The following is a 17,604-nucleotide window of genomic DNA, read 5'->3' on the forward strand; positions in this document are numbered from 1 at the left end:
CAGGATCTTTGGCCCACAATATGCAAGACCAGAGACCTTCCAATATCTATGCTGATTGTAAATTCAAATTGAAAACCAAGGAAAATATAAATTAGAGATCTGAATCTTCTGGAAGATTTAGCCAGAATTCAGCATTTTCTGAACAATTAGCTGAGGGTTGGATATCAATTAACATGGCTTAGCTCAAGATATTGCTGCAGTGGGCCCCTTCCAAGCAATGTATAGAGCTCTTTGATAAGACTTATTCAACTGGGCAGGAAGTATGCTATAGCATTTGGCACACAGCAAGTAATATAAAAGATCTTGGAGCAGCCAAATATAGTAAGAAATAGCAGGTTATTATGGTGTAATGGTAGTGTCCTTACCACCCAGCCAGGAGACCCAGGTTCAAGTCCCACCTGCTTTAGAAGTGTAGAATAATATCTGTGAACAAGTTGATTAGAAAATATCTACCCTGGGAAACATGATACTGATCAAGCTTGCTCATCCCACCATTTCCAAACCTCATTTGATTCCCTGCATTGTTACTGCTAGGATCGGGTTTAAGTGACAGGTTGTTCTGCAAAACAAAATCTGCCCAATTGCATTGTATGAGATAAAGGGTCAATTAACACTATAGTATTGAATTGTACTGCCTATGAATTCGGGGGCGACTGTGGTAAATAGAGCTGAGGTTTTGAATTGTACATGTGTTCTATGAAGAAGATAAGGTGTTGATTGTATAATGCTGACACATATTCAGGCAAGTCAATCTGTAACCAACAAACTGAAGGCTTTTCTGGGAATAGTCCTTTTTTCTACTATCCAAGCAAAAGGCGACTTTGCATCAGTGACTGCTGACAAAGACTCTGTTAACTAACCACGCTCCTGGAGAAGTCTATTAGTTGCACTCCATTAGTCTTGTTTACAGAAAAGCTCTGGTCTCTAAGCACATGATTGAAGCACTTGTAGTTCAATTTTATGCTGAGGATGAAGAACTTTGGAATGCAAGGCATAAGGGACTGTGGCATGGTAAAGCACTGTCCATTGCATACCTAATATTGACTTTTATTTAAACAAATGCATACAGGAAAAGACACAGCATTTGAATGAATTTTTCTTGGCATTGATGTGCAATCCAGACCATTGTTGAAAGCAAAATAAAGCATGCACAGTAGCTGTTTTCACTTTAAACTCTTGTTGAAATGGTAAATACAGCTGTTCGGTGACTTTCATCTAAGAGTGTAATTATGACTTAAAACTGTGGATTTAGGGGAGATTAGTGAACAAAATGTACTTGATAATCTCCTTTCCTTATCATTTCAGTAATGTCCATAACCTTGCAATATGAGCCCATTCAAATCTACTGATTTATCTATCATTACCCTCTCTTCACCTGGGCAAAATCTTGATAATTAGCAGCATCATAAGTCACTTTTATGTTTTCTGAACATTTTTCACAAGTAATGGGAGAAATTAGACTGTTCAAAAGAGGGAAAAGCAGAGGTTGTTTGTAGAAACACTCGAATGATGAAGGCCATTGGAAGAAAGAGGTTGAATTTTTATGCTACCTCTCACCGTTTCATGTGATCCCGAAGCATTCTACAACCAATGAAGTGCTTTGGAAGTGAAAATTCTGTAACTTAGGCAAGTGCAGCAGATAAGTTGTACAGCAGGTCCCACAAAATTTAGGAGATAAATAACCAGCTAATCTGCATCCTGTTGAACTTTTAACTTTAATTTTCTCTACCAATGGTTTTGTACCTAGGTACTTTTGTACCTAAGATGGTGCTGGGAGTGGCAACTTTTTACACTTTTGTATCCCTGTACTTGAGTACACATGACAATAAAATCTAATGCTAATTCTTCTGGTGGGTGAGGGATAGACGTTGGCGAGGGTCAGAGGGAAATTCTGCTGCTGGGATCTGTTGTATCTACCTGAACAACCAGGCAGGACCTTTCTTTAAAAGTTGCAACATGGTGAGGTTTGCAGTTTAATAGCACATAAGAAAGTTTTCTAAAATATAAAAGGACTAGATTAGGTTGGAATATCTGGTCTGCATGGATGAGTTGGACCGAAAGGTCTGTTTCCATGCTGTACATCTTTATGACTCTATAAAAGGTTTTTTTTGTATTTGGTTTTGTAGTATTAAAGATAAATATGATTTGAAGTCTGTGGTCAGCAAGGCATTGCATTTTAAAAGAAGTTATTTCTTTGGCAATGTTAATAAAGAGCTGGTTAAGAGAGTGCTGATTTAGGAAGACAACAGCTGGGTGCCAAGAGGAATTATGAATGCTTTTTGTTTCATTTGGAACTGATTGAAAAAGAGCCTGGGGCTGGCACAAATTATACAGCATTTTAAAGAAGACATTAATGGGCTTTCAGGCATGTTGGAATCTATGAACCCTTGTAGCTCTGGAACTATAAACAGTGTCATGTTCCAGAATTTATTTTCGTAAAACAAGGCTTTCAAAAGAAGTTTTACTTAAAAAAAACAAGTGTCAAAATATTAAGATTGTTGAAACAATTTGTCCAACTTATTGATTTTTGTATGTTTCCTGTGAAGATGCACAGGGGAAGGCATTTAGATAGCTTGTTGTATTCTGATAAATGACTTAACATCACTGCAAAAAGTCACATTCACCAGATAGTGACATGCAGGATGTAAGAGTCTTTAAGTCTTAAGGGTCAGATTGACAAGTTAAGAAATAGTTAAGGAGCACAGTTAGAAAACATGACTTGTTTTTGTCTATTTGGAACAATAACACTTCAATCACAGGGTAGACATTTTACTTTAAAAACTTAAAATACTTAAATCTCCTTCCCCACATTGTAAATGATCTGTTAAGGCTTGATATGTATTTAGGTATATGTCTGTTTGGAAGACATTTGTAACAGCAGTACTGAATTTGGTTGTGAGGGAGAGAAAAGATTCAGCTCCTGGAAGCATTGGTTTGACGGATAATGGCACAAAATCTCTTACAATAAACAGTTGCAGTGATCCTATAATTAATGAAGCTGCAGGAAGCAACCATGACAGAGGCGATGAAAGCCCTGCATGTGAGTGTTCATGATAATTGATGTGCAGCCTTGTAGAAGTAAGGAAAGGCTGTAAGAAAGGGCGGTTGTGGCTTTTATATTGCAGTGGGAATAGAGGAGGGGCAGCCTCAGCCATGGTACCAGTTCCCACTCATCCATGGAGCACAATAAGGCTTATTAATATGGATAGGATATTGATATTTAATTGTGTGTGTGATTTACAGAGAGTGGAAGACCTTCAAGAAAAAGTTTAAAGGTCAGCTCTTGGGATTAATCAAAAGGCTTGAAATGAAAGAATACAACTGATGGTGAAAGGCCTTGAACTGTATAGGGGACAAGCCAAAACTCTTTAGCAGGTTTCATTTCGGAGTGGCATTTAGCACAAGTTTTGAGAAACACAAAAATACCATTGTGCTTTGCTGTTGCAATGTGACTTTTTTTAAGAAGCACTTTTGTAGTTTAACTTCTCTTTGAATTTACAAGGCTACCTCCCTGAAGACATGCAATGTCTAAATTCTTGTTCCAGAACCCCACGTTTTGGGTGTGTGTGTCCTTGTCAAGGATGTACCAAATTCTGGACAATGTGTAATTTGAACAACATTTTCCGGTTTAGTTTGCCAAAAGAGGATGTAAAATAAACCAAAATTACTGTCATCCAAGCAGATGTAATGGTATTCTTAATTTGCAGTTTTATTTTTTGTTTGCTCTTTTACGCTGTATTATGATTGAATGCATTTGCTAAATTAAGACTCACAATCTGTGACTGGACTGTTTAAATAATGATTTATATAAAGGCCTTTGTAAATTTGCACAATGCAGCTGCAACGGTCAGATTTGAAGTTCAAATCCATCTACCAATTAACATGCGTGTTTCGCACAAGTCCAGAATTGGCAGTTTTTGTCCACCAGGGCAACTGGTCATTTCTCTCATTTGGTATTTCTTGGGCCTCTCAGTGTGAAAATGGATGGCTATGCCAGTGAATAAAAATACTGTGATTGCTGCACAGAAAATGTCATCCATTGCGCATAACACACTTGAGAATATCTTAAAAAGATGTGATACTTGTAGAATAAAAGCAAGCTTTCGATATATATTAATGCAATTTTTAATATGATATGGACTATTAACCATATATCTTGCTCATCAATTTTATAGGTTTCTCTCAAGCACACTTGTTATATATTTAGCAAGAATCTGAATTTAATTCAGAATACTGAGACACAAACAAATTGTACTTTCTAGTTGTAAGTTGGCGCTGTGATTGTGGGTTTGTCTCGATATGGCAACCAAGTGATTAGGGAATGTTGATCTTGTAGCAGAAAGGGATAATTTAACTTGATAATTATGTCCACATTCAAAAGTTTCCATGTCTTCTTTACAGTTTTCAATCTCTTGCCACAAAATAAGTGGCTGCAAATGGATATGAATTGGGATAGTGTTAAGGCATATCATTTTCTTTAAAGTCAGACGTTAGTGAACCACTGAGAGATGTCGCTATGCTTTAAGCAATGAATAAGCTTGAGTATAGTTTTTGTAGCATTGCAATGATTTTTTTTGATCAATATTACACATCAAGCTGCACAACAAAGGCTGCAAAGATATGACAATGGTGAAAACCTCACTGCGTTGGAACACACAGTCCCCAGAGGCAAACATTCTTCCTTGTTTTATGTGTTAGAGTTTTGTTTCAGTGGATACAGTATTCTCTGCAGCTGAGAACAAGTTTCACTTGAAAATAACAGACAAGGGTGGGGGAGGGAACTGTGCTGAAATTTAACAAATGTTGCTTTGGTGGCTGGTGGCAATTTTTCATTTGTTCACATGATACAGGCTGAGATGGGTAGACGCAGCCTTTGTCAAATAGATATGACCCTCATTGTCCTGGGGGGCTGCAAAAAGAGTCCTGTTTCATAATTTACAGATAATAGGAAATATACTAACCAGAAGCAGGTGGAGGTTGCTTTGCATTTTTGAGTGTTTATTAAGACTGGAGCTTTGTCACTTGCTGATTTTCCTTGAAATTAGATATTCTCTGAGATATAACTGAGTGCAGATCTTTAGCAAAAGTAAATGTTATTCAATCATGCTGTTGCACAATTTGGTAGCTGCTGATGTTGCACTGTATGTCCATGCATAGTCGTGAGATGATTGGCTGTGCATAACGATTGGAAAGCCTGGCTAAATAAAATTTCCCTCTCTAAAACTCAAAGATGGCAATTTTAGGAAGAAAATTTAGGAATTCACCTGGGAACTTGCAAGTAGTGCTCGCTTGAGGAGTATGTTGAGCTTTTAGAAAGCTGTTTCTTATTGTGAAATCCTGCCTTGATGTACAATGTATGCCGTCTACTGTTAGAACTGCAAGAGTTTTCCAATTAAAATTCATTCTTTCCCTAAATGTCAATATGCAGTCCAATTCTTAAGCTTTAAGCGACAGAAACTTCTGTTATTAGATATGTTTTTATCAAACCAGAAACTCACTTCACAGTTTTCAAAACCTGAAAAACAGTGAAAGTAAATGTAATTTTTTTCTAAACATTAGTGTGTGTACCCCTTGTAAGTAAAACATCTACTGTGTCAGATTATTCTCAAAAATTCCCCTTCTGCTTTTGGTACATGAACAGATGCAGTCATGAGCTGATCAGTAATAATCTAGTAGTGTTCATCCATCCTTTCACAAAAGACAAATGACAGAGTCAGCCCTACAATTTATAGCATGATGTGTACCAGAGCATAAAGTGTTTCGTTCTATTTCTCCTTGTGCTGTTGCCCTCCACTATACTGCAACACATTATTTGTTCAGATAAGCTTTGTCCTCAGCATTACAAGGGGTTACTAATCACCACTTTGTACTCAAGATAGTTTGACTCTGAACAATAATTGACATTTTTCTGACCTAAAGGTTCAGATCTGTGCAGCACAATTATATTTAAGAGTGTCGTACTTTTATAAGGAACTCCTGCAGTTGTTAAAGAACCATTAGTCATGAGGCATCCACATGTACCAATGCTAGCCTTTCACAATTGCAACGAGCTGTATGGCATTCATTTTCCATTTGAACATTTGGGCAGGTGTGCTTCATTCCAGACGTCTGATCTTCATGTTAGATGTGTTCTGCCCGGACAATTATTTAGCACCCAAGTGTATAAGAGCAATATCTGCAATGTTCTTAGAGGGCTTACATAGTATATTGGTAGAAATATAAAATAATATAAATACACTTATTTATGCTTTTTTTAATGTGATATTTTACATTTATCAAATCAAATTGCTCCTGCTACTACCTTTAGTTTACGCAGACCTATAATCTTCAATACTGCATCTTTAGTCTGGTTGATACAAAATGCAGGCCCCTAAAATCCATAGCAATTCTACAACGTCACTTTTAACAAGAATGGCCAGAACCAGGTTGTGTCCTCGGGACAGGGGTCCGAGCCTAACAATGGAGTTTTCTTGACATTCTGTTAAGAGTACATTGGACAGAGTAGAGATTCGTGACTTCAGTAGTTCCCATTCCCAAGCTGTTCCCAGGCTAAAGTGAAGGTTGGCAGCAAGGAAATGCAGCTAAAGATGTGCTCAGCACAGATGATTTCCACGAAGTTTCCAGTCACTTGTCTTGCAGTGATTGCATCTTACCTGCACTCTTACATGTTCTGAAAGATATTACACTTGCATCTATGAGGTAATCCTAAAGTATATTCAAATGGGACTCATTTGCTAATTCCCTTTATTAATTCCCCTTTCCCTCCTCCTTGCCATGAATTTGCCTGCTCAGTACTGTCTACTGCTTCCTTTACCTCTCTGTCCTGATCTGTACTCTAGCCCAAACTGTTCACTACTTTCTTCATCACCCACTCTCTTCACCGGTTCCTGCTGCTCCTTGACCCCCAAACCTCAACTCCTTCCTAGTGGCTCTTTCTTCTGGCTGTCCACTTCCTGAAAAATACAAGTAGCAGGGAGTGGGAAGGAGTAGTGTAGCAAGTGGGAGCTGGGTAGGGAGGAGCAGGAGTTCAATAGTGCCATTGATGCCAGCTGTCGGAACTGATGCTATGTTCCTGTTCCTGTTGGTGGGAAGAATCACAATGCTCAAATTAATACTTGTGAAACTCTTGACAAGCCTAGTCTGTGCTGGGGACAAATTCAGATGTCTACATCTTCTGAAGCAGGTTAACTGTAACATACTTTTGAGCAGTAGGAAATGTGTTGCTCATTTGTTCAAATTCTTCTGTAGTCCAACAGACCACCAGGCTAAAAGTATGAGATATTGCTGCTTCCAAGTTACCTTTTGCTGTACCTTGTTCCACCATCAGAAAAAAAGTATGATCCTACACTCTGTTAATTCCCTTGCTTTTACACAGCATTTAACTAGGAGTATTTATCATGTCCACCCACTACCAGTTTACATTTAGAAACTTAGTCCTTTGCAACAGGACACAGGCCCATTGTTCATCCAGTGCACAGAACTGTCAGCCAAAAGTAACTTTGATGTCAGTGAAGTTGGTGCTTTGTTTCCACATCTGAAAAACATTGTAAACTCTCCACACCTTGTGCAGTCTGTCACTAAAGAAAAACATGTTTTTGGTAGTCGGTTCTTATTTGCCTTTTGGAAAGCCGGACAGGCTTGGCAGCCTGCACGTTTCCATGAAGCTTTATTTGTCTTGACATTATCTAAATACTGAGAGGCAGTTACAGTTGTTTGGTCTGTGAGCTACGAAAGGATTCTTTACTGCACTCCGCTGCTAAATTTGTCATAGCAAACAGATTGAAAGTGTTCAGTGGAGCTCTGACAGGGCCTCAGTGTACGGTGTTCATGGCTGTAATTTAACAGTGTAATTTTTATGAGTCCTGTGGTTAAAAAGCCATGGCGGCATGCGGCATGCTTCAGTAACCTAGCAGTTAAAAAGAGAAGGTCAGAGGCTGTTTACGTGAGGATATTTGGAATTCCGGACCTGGCACAGCTCCTCCAACAATAAGCTGCAGGCTTGCTGGTTTCTGTGGAAAATCTCCGATTTGGATAAGGTGCTGGTTTGTGGAGTGTTGATTTATCGTTAGCCGTATCCATGTGAGGAAAGGTTAATTTGATGCATGAGTTTTGGCAGCAGGCTCCAATTGATCAAGCTGATTTTTTTTTCATGCCTTCTTTGGTCGATTGAACTATCAGCTATTATATTCATGTTTGATGTGATTCCAAAAACGACAGGGCAGCCTTTAAGTCAGGGATGAAGGAAAAGTAAATTTCTTTGCAGGTTCTCATTTGGGTTTTTTTTTGAAACCCTGGAAACAGTATTGTTCAGCTTATGGTGCTGCAGTGTTTTCTCCAAGGTACCCATCTCTTTGCTAAAGCTTCTCTCTTTGTGTTCTGTGCTGCAAAGCTGAGGAGGAACCAATCAGCTTGCAGCGCTCGCAACAGGAGCAAGCCAATGAAGTGGCTCCTTTGGTTTGGCAACACAAAACCCTGAAGGGAAATGCTTAAACAAAGACTTTCACTGCAGACAAATGTTAACTGTCTTCACTGGTCTTTCGTCTTCCACGGTTTTATTGCCGCAGCTCTGAAAGGACTTGCTTGTCCCTTTCTCTTCAAAATTCTAAAGCTTTTTTTTGAGGGGGGTGGGGGAGTGGTGGGTATTTTAATTATATGTTTGTATTCTGAGTTTTTCCCCTCTCTGTTGCCACAGCTGCGCTGCTGCAGTCAGTAGTGACTGGAACTAGCAATCTCTGGGATGGGTCCAGGGAGAGAGAGAGAGAGAGAGGGACAAAAAAAAACCCTCTGGCGATACAAATGCATTAGTGTTGTAAATATTGTTGACATGTTCAAGAATTTAACGCAGCTGAGAGTTCTGCGATACCATAGCTAGTATTGTGAAAGGAGGAAAAAAGGCCAAGTAGTCTGAGAGTGCCCTTATTTCATAGAATTTCCAGATGGGAGGTTTTTCTTTATTTGGGGATGGACAGTCGTAGAAAAGTTGATTGCAATCACAATACTGTTTTACTGTAATACAGTATATAGTGGACATGTTTTCTCACCTAGTAAGATGCACCAATGTCACGTAGAGATAAGAATACTGGTATGTTTAGGTTCTTCCCCACAGTAGCATTTTGTCAGTCCTTTGGGGAATTAAATTGTAGGATTGTTCTGCTTACAGGCCCTTGGAAACCCAGCTGGGAAAGCTGTTTTGTTCCACGTGACTGCAGTGTAAGATAGATGTTTTGTGGTTTTATTCAGTACAGATTAAACGCTTGATAACTGAAGGCTATAAAGGTAGTTTTGATGTCTTCTAACAAAATGCATACTTTTAAAATAAAATTTAAAATATTTGTTTGTAATTGAATGTGAAAGAAGGTAAAACCTTATGGTAGGAATGAAATATAAATTATTTACATTCCATACTGTATGAGGAGAAATGTGTTATCAGTGCTGAGATTATTTTGAAAAATTTATCCTGTACATGTACAGGTAAGGAAAAACTGATGAGAAATCATTTGGCCCTTGACTTTTCTCCTCTTCGTTTTTGAAGAGCTTCATTTGTTTACAAGAAACCCACAGAGTGGTGAAGGGGATATGAAAAATAAATCATATCAAATGGTGATATGTAGTTCTAATTGAGTAGATAAATAAAAACCCAGAGTCCATGTTACTGCATGACGACAATCGTATTATACACCACAATTAAAAATGGCAGGAGAAGAATATGGGATTTATGTAAATTTAAACACCAGCAAACCAACATTGCGTATCGTTTAGGTAATGAAGGAAAGCTAATTCATAGAAAAATAGTTCCAGTGATAGGTCTTACGTTGTGTGTCATTTATTTACTCTTCCAGAATTTGTGTATAATAGCATTCACAGCATTCAACTTTAAATTCATAATTTGAAACGAACAATTTTGCATTGAGTAATGGGTAGTTGTAATTTGTGCAGGTGTCAATTTAAAATGATTTGGCAACTGAGTTACTTGCATGGATTTTGTTTGAGAAGAAAAATAACCTTTTTTCTGGCAAGAATTCAGACGTCGAAGGAAGGAAATGTGAATTAAAGCTTTGAGGAGGTGTCTGATTGATTGATGCACATCTTTCTGTTGGGGAAAGATTAAATTTACATAAATCCCATATCCTCCTCCTGCCATTTTTAATTGTGCTGCATTATACAACCATCATCACGTAGCAACATTGACTGGGTTTTTAATTCATAACCCCCCCTTTCTCCAAACACCCCCCTCGCCCACCCCACCCATCTCATCATTCACCAAGAACCCAAAAAGGAAAAGTTCACAGATTGCTTATGGTCAACTCAGAGAGCTTTTTAGTTCTGCAGAATGACTCAGTGTGTGCTGGCAGTTTGCCAAGCAAAAGCAATTACGTGTAATAACAGCAAAAATTAAGAGGTGAGTGTTGCCGTTTTACAGCAGGACGTGGCAAGAACCATTTCCTTCTGTCAGCCGTATCTCGATTACACACTTAAAAAAAACAATTTCCTGTCGGTCTTGACTTGAGGTCAGCAAAACCAGAAAGAGGAAGAAAGCAAAACCACAGCCACAGAAACAAATGTGCATTAAGTGCATGACTGGAAACGGTAAAATGGACTTCCATTGTAAAGATGTTGGATTTTTTTAAAAAAAACACTTCTCTTTTTCTCATATCTCCTGCAGGTGTTCTAGTGGTAAATGTGACTTGGCGAAATAAAACATATGTTGGGACACTTCTGGACTGCACTAAGCATGACTGGGCACCTCCAAGGTAAGCCTGCTTTCAAGGTATTTGAAATCCTTGGAAATTGGAGAAGGATTTTAGACATAACCTGAAATTGTCCCAACTTTGAAGAAGGTTAAAAATCGCACAACACCAGGTTATAGTCCAACAGATTTATTTGGATGCCTGTTAGACTGTAACCTGGTGTTGTGCAATTTTTAACTTTGTCCACCCCAGTCCAACATCAGCTCCTCCAAATCACAACTTTGAAGAGTTTTACTAGTACTAATGCGGTTGTTTAATCAAATTGTTCAGAAATTAACCTAGGCCTTCTTCCCCAATTGTTTCTAATATCCTATATGGAGAAAGCGTATCCCTTGTTCCTAGTTGCTGGTAACTTTTAAGTCGTCAATAGAGCATGGTACCAAGCGTGTGGGGCATCATAGTAGTGGGCCACAAGGTTCAAGTCCCACCTCGGCAGTAAGTGTCTCACAACACTTCCGAACAGATTGATTAAAACTTCATACCGAATATGTATTCGAGAGATAAAAGAGACCATTCAACCCATCTAGCTTGTTCTTACATGGAAAACTGTTAGAGGTTGAATAAACAGCTAGTGAAAAATAGGGCATTGGTGTCTGATCTTTTAAATAAAACCCTTTAAGTGAATACAGGGACACACATTTCACATCGTGCCCATTTCATATATTAAAAACACAGGAGTGTTTCCAATTAATGTCTCTCACTTGAATACAATTAACACTCAGTTGATATTCAATTAACACCTAAACCACCCTATCACTCTGATTTAATGGATTTTTGAATGATGCACGGGTTTTGACCTTACTGCCCTACTTGGAAGGTCTTTGGACTGAGAAGTGCTTCCTGACCTCAATTTTGAATTTGCATTTCCCTCGTTTGTACCTTTGTTTCCCTGTTCTGCAATTTTGATTTTCACTTTCAATTGTGTTCATTGCTTACCTTTTTCATCAATTTGGAAATGTAAATAACCTGTATTTTTCAACTGAATGTTGAATTCAAGCTTTTCTAAATTGCCTACATACTTTATCCTCTGGGATTAGCTTTGTGATTCTTCTGTTAATGACAAACCTGGGTGCCATATTCAAGGCACAGTCTGACCATAATAAAGTCAAAGTTTAGCATAACAGCCTCAGAATTATAACTCTACTAATTTTAGACATATTGCTAAACATTTTATTTGTATTGTTATTTGTCTGTAATTAATCCAAGGTTTCTTTCCTTCTTTTCCTTGTCTGGTTCAGCTCCATTAATTCAGTATGTGTGGCTGCCATTTATTAAGCAATAATGTTTCTATATTAAGGCAGTCCCAGTGTTGAAATTAGCCAGACTCATTCAATGTAAGAACCTAACAGACAAAAGTGGGACCATTCGTCTTTTTACCCAAAATTGACTTTGTACGTGATTCCCGGATTAAAAGAGCTAGCCTGTACCCCACGACTATTCAGTCTTCCTATTAGGATTTGATAGAAATTGATGAGTCTTCAGGGAGCCCTCTTTATTTAAAAAAAGTGTATTATTGCAAACATCTTCTTTTTACCATTCATTTGCAATCTAATATAAAATCATTATCCGAAAACATATGGGGCACCTTGCTGGCATTTCTCTTCTGAACTTCTAAATTTTAACATCCTGGAAGTTACCAGAGACTGACCTGAATCAGTCATGAAACCAGTGTGACTACACGACTGTGTCAAAGGGTGGACATTCTGTGTTGAGTAACTCACCTTCTGACTCCCCAGAGCCTGTACACCATCTACAAGGCAGCACTTCGATGGAATACTCCCCAACTTACCTGGATGAATGCAGTTGCAACAACACTCAAAGCAGGACAAAGCAGCCCTCTGGACTGGCACCGTGTTTAACACCTTTAACATTTGCTCCCACTACCAGTGATGCACAGCAGCAGCAGCGTCTACCATCTACAAATTGCACTGCCACAAGGCTCCTTAGGCAGCACTTCTAAACCCATGACCTCTAACACCTAGCAAGACATAGGCAACATATACATGCGAACACCATCACTTGCAATTTCTCCTCCAAACCACACACTATCCTTATATGGAACTGTATCACAGTTCCTTCATAGTTAGTAGATCAAAATCCTGAAACCCACTCGCTAACAGCACTGTGAGTATGCTGACACCACATGGACTGCAGCGGCTCAAGAAGGCAGTTCACCACCATCCTCTCAGAGGATATTAGGAACAGCTGCTCAGGTCAGCACCACCCTCACCCTGTGAATGAATGAAAAGGAAGTTGTGTTAACGGTCACTTTTCTGTTTCTTATTGGCCCTCATTTACTTTTGACTGAGCTACAAACGTTCACGATTCTGGCTAATACTAACCTGAAGTGTACTTTATGTTCCACAGGTTTTGTGAATCGCCCACGAGTGACTTTGAAATGCGAGCCAGCCGAGGCCGAGGGAAAAGGGCGCGGTCTGTGGCAAGCGCTCCAATGAATGAAGCCAGTTTTACGGAGTCCAGGGGCATGCAAAGCAAGAACCGAGGCGGGGCGAATGGGAAAGGTCGGCGAGGGAGTCTTAACACGAGCGGACGTAGGACACCCCCCAACTGCACCATGGAGGATGTGAAAACCAGCCCTTCCCCCATTACCAAAAGGAAGAACAAGCCGCCCATGGAGTTGGACCTGAACTCCAGCTCCGAGGATACCAAGTCCGGGAAGAGGGTCCGTACAAATTCGAGAAGCACTCCAACCACCCCACAGGGGAAGCCCGAGACTACTTTTGTGGATCAAGGTTGCTCTTCTCCAGTATTAATTGACTGTCCCCATCCAAACTGTAGTAAGAAGTACAAGCACATCAATGGTTTGCGATACCACCAGGCTCATGCACATTTAGATCCTGAGAATAAATTGGAATTTGAGCCGGACATTGAAGACAAAATGTCAGACTGTGAAGAAGCTTTGAGTAACGTGGCAATTGGCGTTGAATCTGCTGAGCCAGGAAGTGGCAGCTTGCTTTCTGGCAGTGGATTGAGTTATGATCCAATGAAAGCTCCTCCATCACCTATCACTAGCACCCCAGGGACACCAAAGGGCCGTAAAGACTTGGCTAACGCAGCCCAGAGCCCAATAGTCAACTCTAAATCTGGGAAGAATGCTAGTAAAAGGAAAGGACTGCATAACGACCTGAATAATCTTCCTGTGATTTCCAACATGACTGCAGCTTTGGAAAGCTGCTCAGTTCCTGATGGTGGGTCTGCTTCAGAAATGCCCAAACTTGAAGTGGAAGGGGTTATAGATAAGAAAAATATGGGTGACAAAGAAAAAGGGAAAAAGAGCAACAATGGCAAAGTGGATAAAACGTTATCAAAGCCTAAAACAACAAGGCCAATTGCTCCGGCCCCTCCCCCACCGCAGCTGATTGCTATTCCCACAGCAACATTCACAACCACCACTGCAGGAACAATACCAGGGCTACCCTCTCTGACTACAACAGTTGTCCAGGCAACACCAAAGAGTCCACCGCTGAAACCTATTCAACCAAAGCCTACAATTATGGGAGAACCTAGCGTGGTAAACCCAGCTCTGTCCTCCCTCAAGGATAAAAAGAAGAAAGAGAAGCGAAAGCTGAAAGACAAAGAAGGTAAAGAGACAGTCAGCCCCAAGATGGACTCGAAGCTCGGGAAACCTGAGGATTTAAAGGCTTCTGCAAAAGAGCTGACTGCACATTTTTTAAAAGAGCATCTCAATAAAAATGAAGTGCTTGTGAATGGTTTATGTGACTCTCAGGAGAGCAGAATGGCCAGCATAAAAGCCGAGGCTGATAAGGTTTACACATTCACAGACAATGCCCCCAGCCCTTCTATTGGGAGTGCCTGTAGGCTGGAATGCAGCAGTCTGGTTAATGGACAATCTCCCATGACACCATTGCATGTTTTAACACAAAATGGTGGTGATGGGACCGCTACCAAAACAAACAGCCCGGCTTACTCGGATATTTCTGATGCTGCTGATGATGGTGGCTCTGACAGCAGGTCAGAGGGCGCAAGGTCAAAGACTAATTCTCCTGCAGATACAATTTCCTCCAAGGAGACAATTGTAAAAACTCATTCCTCAGCCTCTTCTCAGCCAGCACAAAGTAAAGAGACTCATTCACCTTTTTACCATGGTTACGAGCCTTACTATTCTCCTAATTACATGCACCCTAGTCAGGTCAGTAATGCCACGACTGGAAATCCGTCTTCAGTCCAGAACATCAAAGTGAAAAAAGAGGCAGATGAAGATGCTGAGAAAAAGGAGAAGGTGGAGGTTTTGGATGTTAAAAAAAGTGACACAAGTGCAGTAAATGTCCAGGCTCAGCACCAATCTGTTATTACACAAAGACATCCAGCACTTGCTCAGTCACTGTATTATGGACAATATGCATATGGCTTATGTTACGTTGACCAGAAATCAATAATGACAAACCCTTCTTACAGGCAACAATATGAAAAATTTTATGAGGAGCAACGGTTTGCAGAGCAGAAACTGCAGCAGTTGAGTAGAGATAACGAAAGAAAAGGTGAAGGGCAGCAGAAGGATCTGGGAAAAGATGAATTAAAACAGAAAAATATTCCAACCGCTACGATCTCAAAAGCCCCTTCTACCCCTGAGCCAAACAAAAGTAGCACAAAAGCTAAGGATCCCTTCTTGCTGTCAGATTCCTCAAAACCCGGAATCGCTAACAAAGCAGATGAGCTTGGGAAATCACACATTCAGCCTCTGCAGCAGCAACAACAACTGACAATGGACGGGTTTAAAGCCAAGCAAATGGAGAATCACCAGCTCATCAAGGAGGCGGTGGAAATGAAATCTGTGATGGATTCGATGAAGCAGACAGGAGTGGACCCCACCATCCGCTTTAAACAGGTAAACTTAAGTTTTAGTTGCTTGAAGTTGTGGTCGGGGTGAATAAAATTAAAGCAAGCTTTGTTTTAATCGGCACTTTATGAACAGGCACTCTCGATAAACCAGCCAAAATTATATACTTAACTACCACAAAGTTTACTGTATTATCACGATGCCTGAGTAGTCAGTTCGGGGTGAGAGTGAAAGGCTCTGTGCTGGAAAGTTTTACTTAAGTGACATATTCTGCAATTAAGTGATGTGTATATCCCCTGCATTACATTTCTATTTTTTAATGTGTGATTTTACATTGATTATGTTGACCACTTGACCAAATGGCACATCCCATAAGATGCTGGTTAATAAAAAAGGTTTGCCGTACATTTTACAATGTTTGTAAAATCTCTTCAATGTAGAATTGCTACACAACACATTACAGTACGTAAGTGAAAATAGATGAAGGAATTGATGCCACGTCACAATGCCTGGGTTAAAGGGTTCTAACAACAGTTTATAAATGTGGACTGTTATGTGAAGAGCTGGAGACATTTAAGGAGGGAATTCTGCAGTTTAGGATGAAGAAATCTGAAAGCTTTCTGAAAGAGAAGATGGGATGAAGGGAAGGAAATAAGATTACAATTTCAAATCCCATTCACTGAGTTCACTTTTGATCATAATGGAATTATTACCACTGGGACCACACTTGTCAGTGTCAGGAAAACCTCTTGTCCTGATTTCTGTGCTGCAGTCTCTGCTGAAAAACATCTTTTTGACTCGTGGCTGAAATGAGTTTGATGCTAGTCTCTGATGCTTCCCTGCTGTGGACTAAATTGTCAGCATTGAAAGCTGTTAGTGTTTGATGTTTTCTTTTGGAAAAGAATTCTGCCGTCTAAGTAAGGAAACCAGTTTCAGCTATGCAGAGAGCTTGTAAGTTAGTCTCTTGTAACTTAAATGACCCAAAGTACTGAATGAGAGATTCAAACTTCACAATGACAGAGAGATAAGTGACTTTGTAACCATGGTTGCTAGAAGTTGACAGAGATATCAATAAATTGAAATGGGCAGAGGTGTGGCAAATGGATTTCAAAATAAGCAAATGTGGGATTGTCCACACCCACTGGAAGGATTGAACAGAGAATGAAGAGCTAAAAACAGTTGAGGATCAAAGAAACTTTGGGGTCCATGTACATAGTTCATTAAAATGTCGGAACATTTACAGAATGTAATCGTACAGGTTAATGAATGATGATCGATATATCTAGAGAGAGAGAGATTTAGAAAAAATGGGGTGTTGGTTATGCCACAGCTTCACAGTGTTGCCTTAGACCAAACCTGAAATGCTGTGACACAGTCTTGTGTCTCTCCTCAGGGGAGGATTTAATGTAGTTTGTAGAAAGACCCAGCTGCAAATGTGTTGCTGGTCAAAGCACAGCAGGCCAGGCAGCATCCCAGGAACAGAGAACTCGACGTTTCGAGCATAAGCCCTTCATCAGGGGGCTTATGCTCGAAACGTCGAGTTCTCTGTTCCTGGGATGCTGCCTGGCCTGCTGTGCTTTGACCAGCAACACATTTGCAGCTGTGATCTCCAGCATCTGCAGACCTCATTTTTTACTTGTAGAAAGACCCAGTCAGGCACTTAACAGAGGCCCTTCATGGCGATCAAAGATCGAGAATCAGAAGTCCTGCCCACTGAGATAATCTTCGGTGATCAGCAGCACACTGTGGGGAACTGGCTACTGCCAGTAATGCACTCACCCACAGTCAGTGAGGAACCAAAACTACAGGGGAGTGATGGCAGGAAGGGCATCACAGCATGGCAACTGAGGGGGATAGGGTTTTGCTGCAAAGATGGAGGGCTGGTTTTCAGCAATCTCTCTCTTCCCAATATTAGGTCCTTTGATCAGGCCTTTGAGTGTCTTTGAAGGATGAACCTGCTCCTGAATCTTCCACAGGTGTCTCCTATGATGAGACCCCTCCTGCTACTGGGTGACTACCAGTTGTAGTGAGGTGAGG

At 40.2% G+C, this 17,604-nt stretch overlaps 1 protein-coding gene across 4 annotated transcripts in view; it reads left to right on the forward strand.

The window, feature by feature from the left end:
• Positions 1-17,604, forward strand: part of znf608 (zinc finger protein 608) — a 90,652-nt gene that overhangs the window by 62,060 nt on the left and 10,988 nt on the right. For all 4 annotated transcript variants that reach the window (XM_060837776.1, XM_060837768.1, XM_060837789.1 and 1 more), the window contains exons 4-5: positions 10,664-10,751; positions 13,116-15,615. In XM_060837776.1, coding sequence (XP_060693759.1) covers positions 10,664-10,751; positions 13,116-15,615 — 2,588 coding nt within the window. The remainder of the gene's footprint in view (positions 1-10,663; positions 10,752-13,115; positions 15,616-17,604) is intronic.

Source organism: Hemiscyllium ocellatum, chromosome 2 (assembly GCF_020745735.1).
Source record: "Hemiscyllium ocellatum isolate sHemOce1 chromosome 2, sHemOce1.pat.X.cur, whole genome shotgun sequence".
NCBI classification, from domain to species: domain Eukaryota; kingdom Metazoa; phylum Chordata; class Chondrichthyes; order Orectolobiformes; family Hemiscylliidae; genus Hemiscyllium; species Hemiscyllium ocellatum.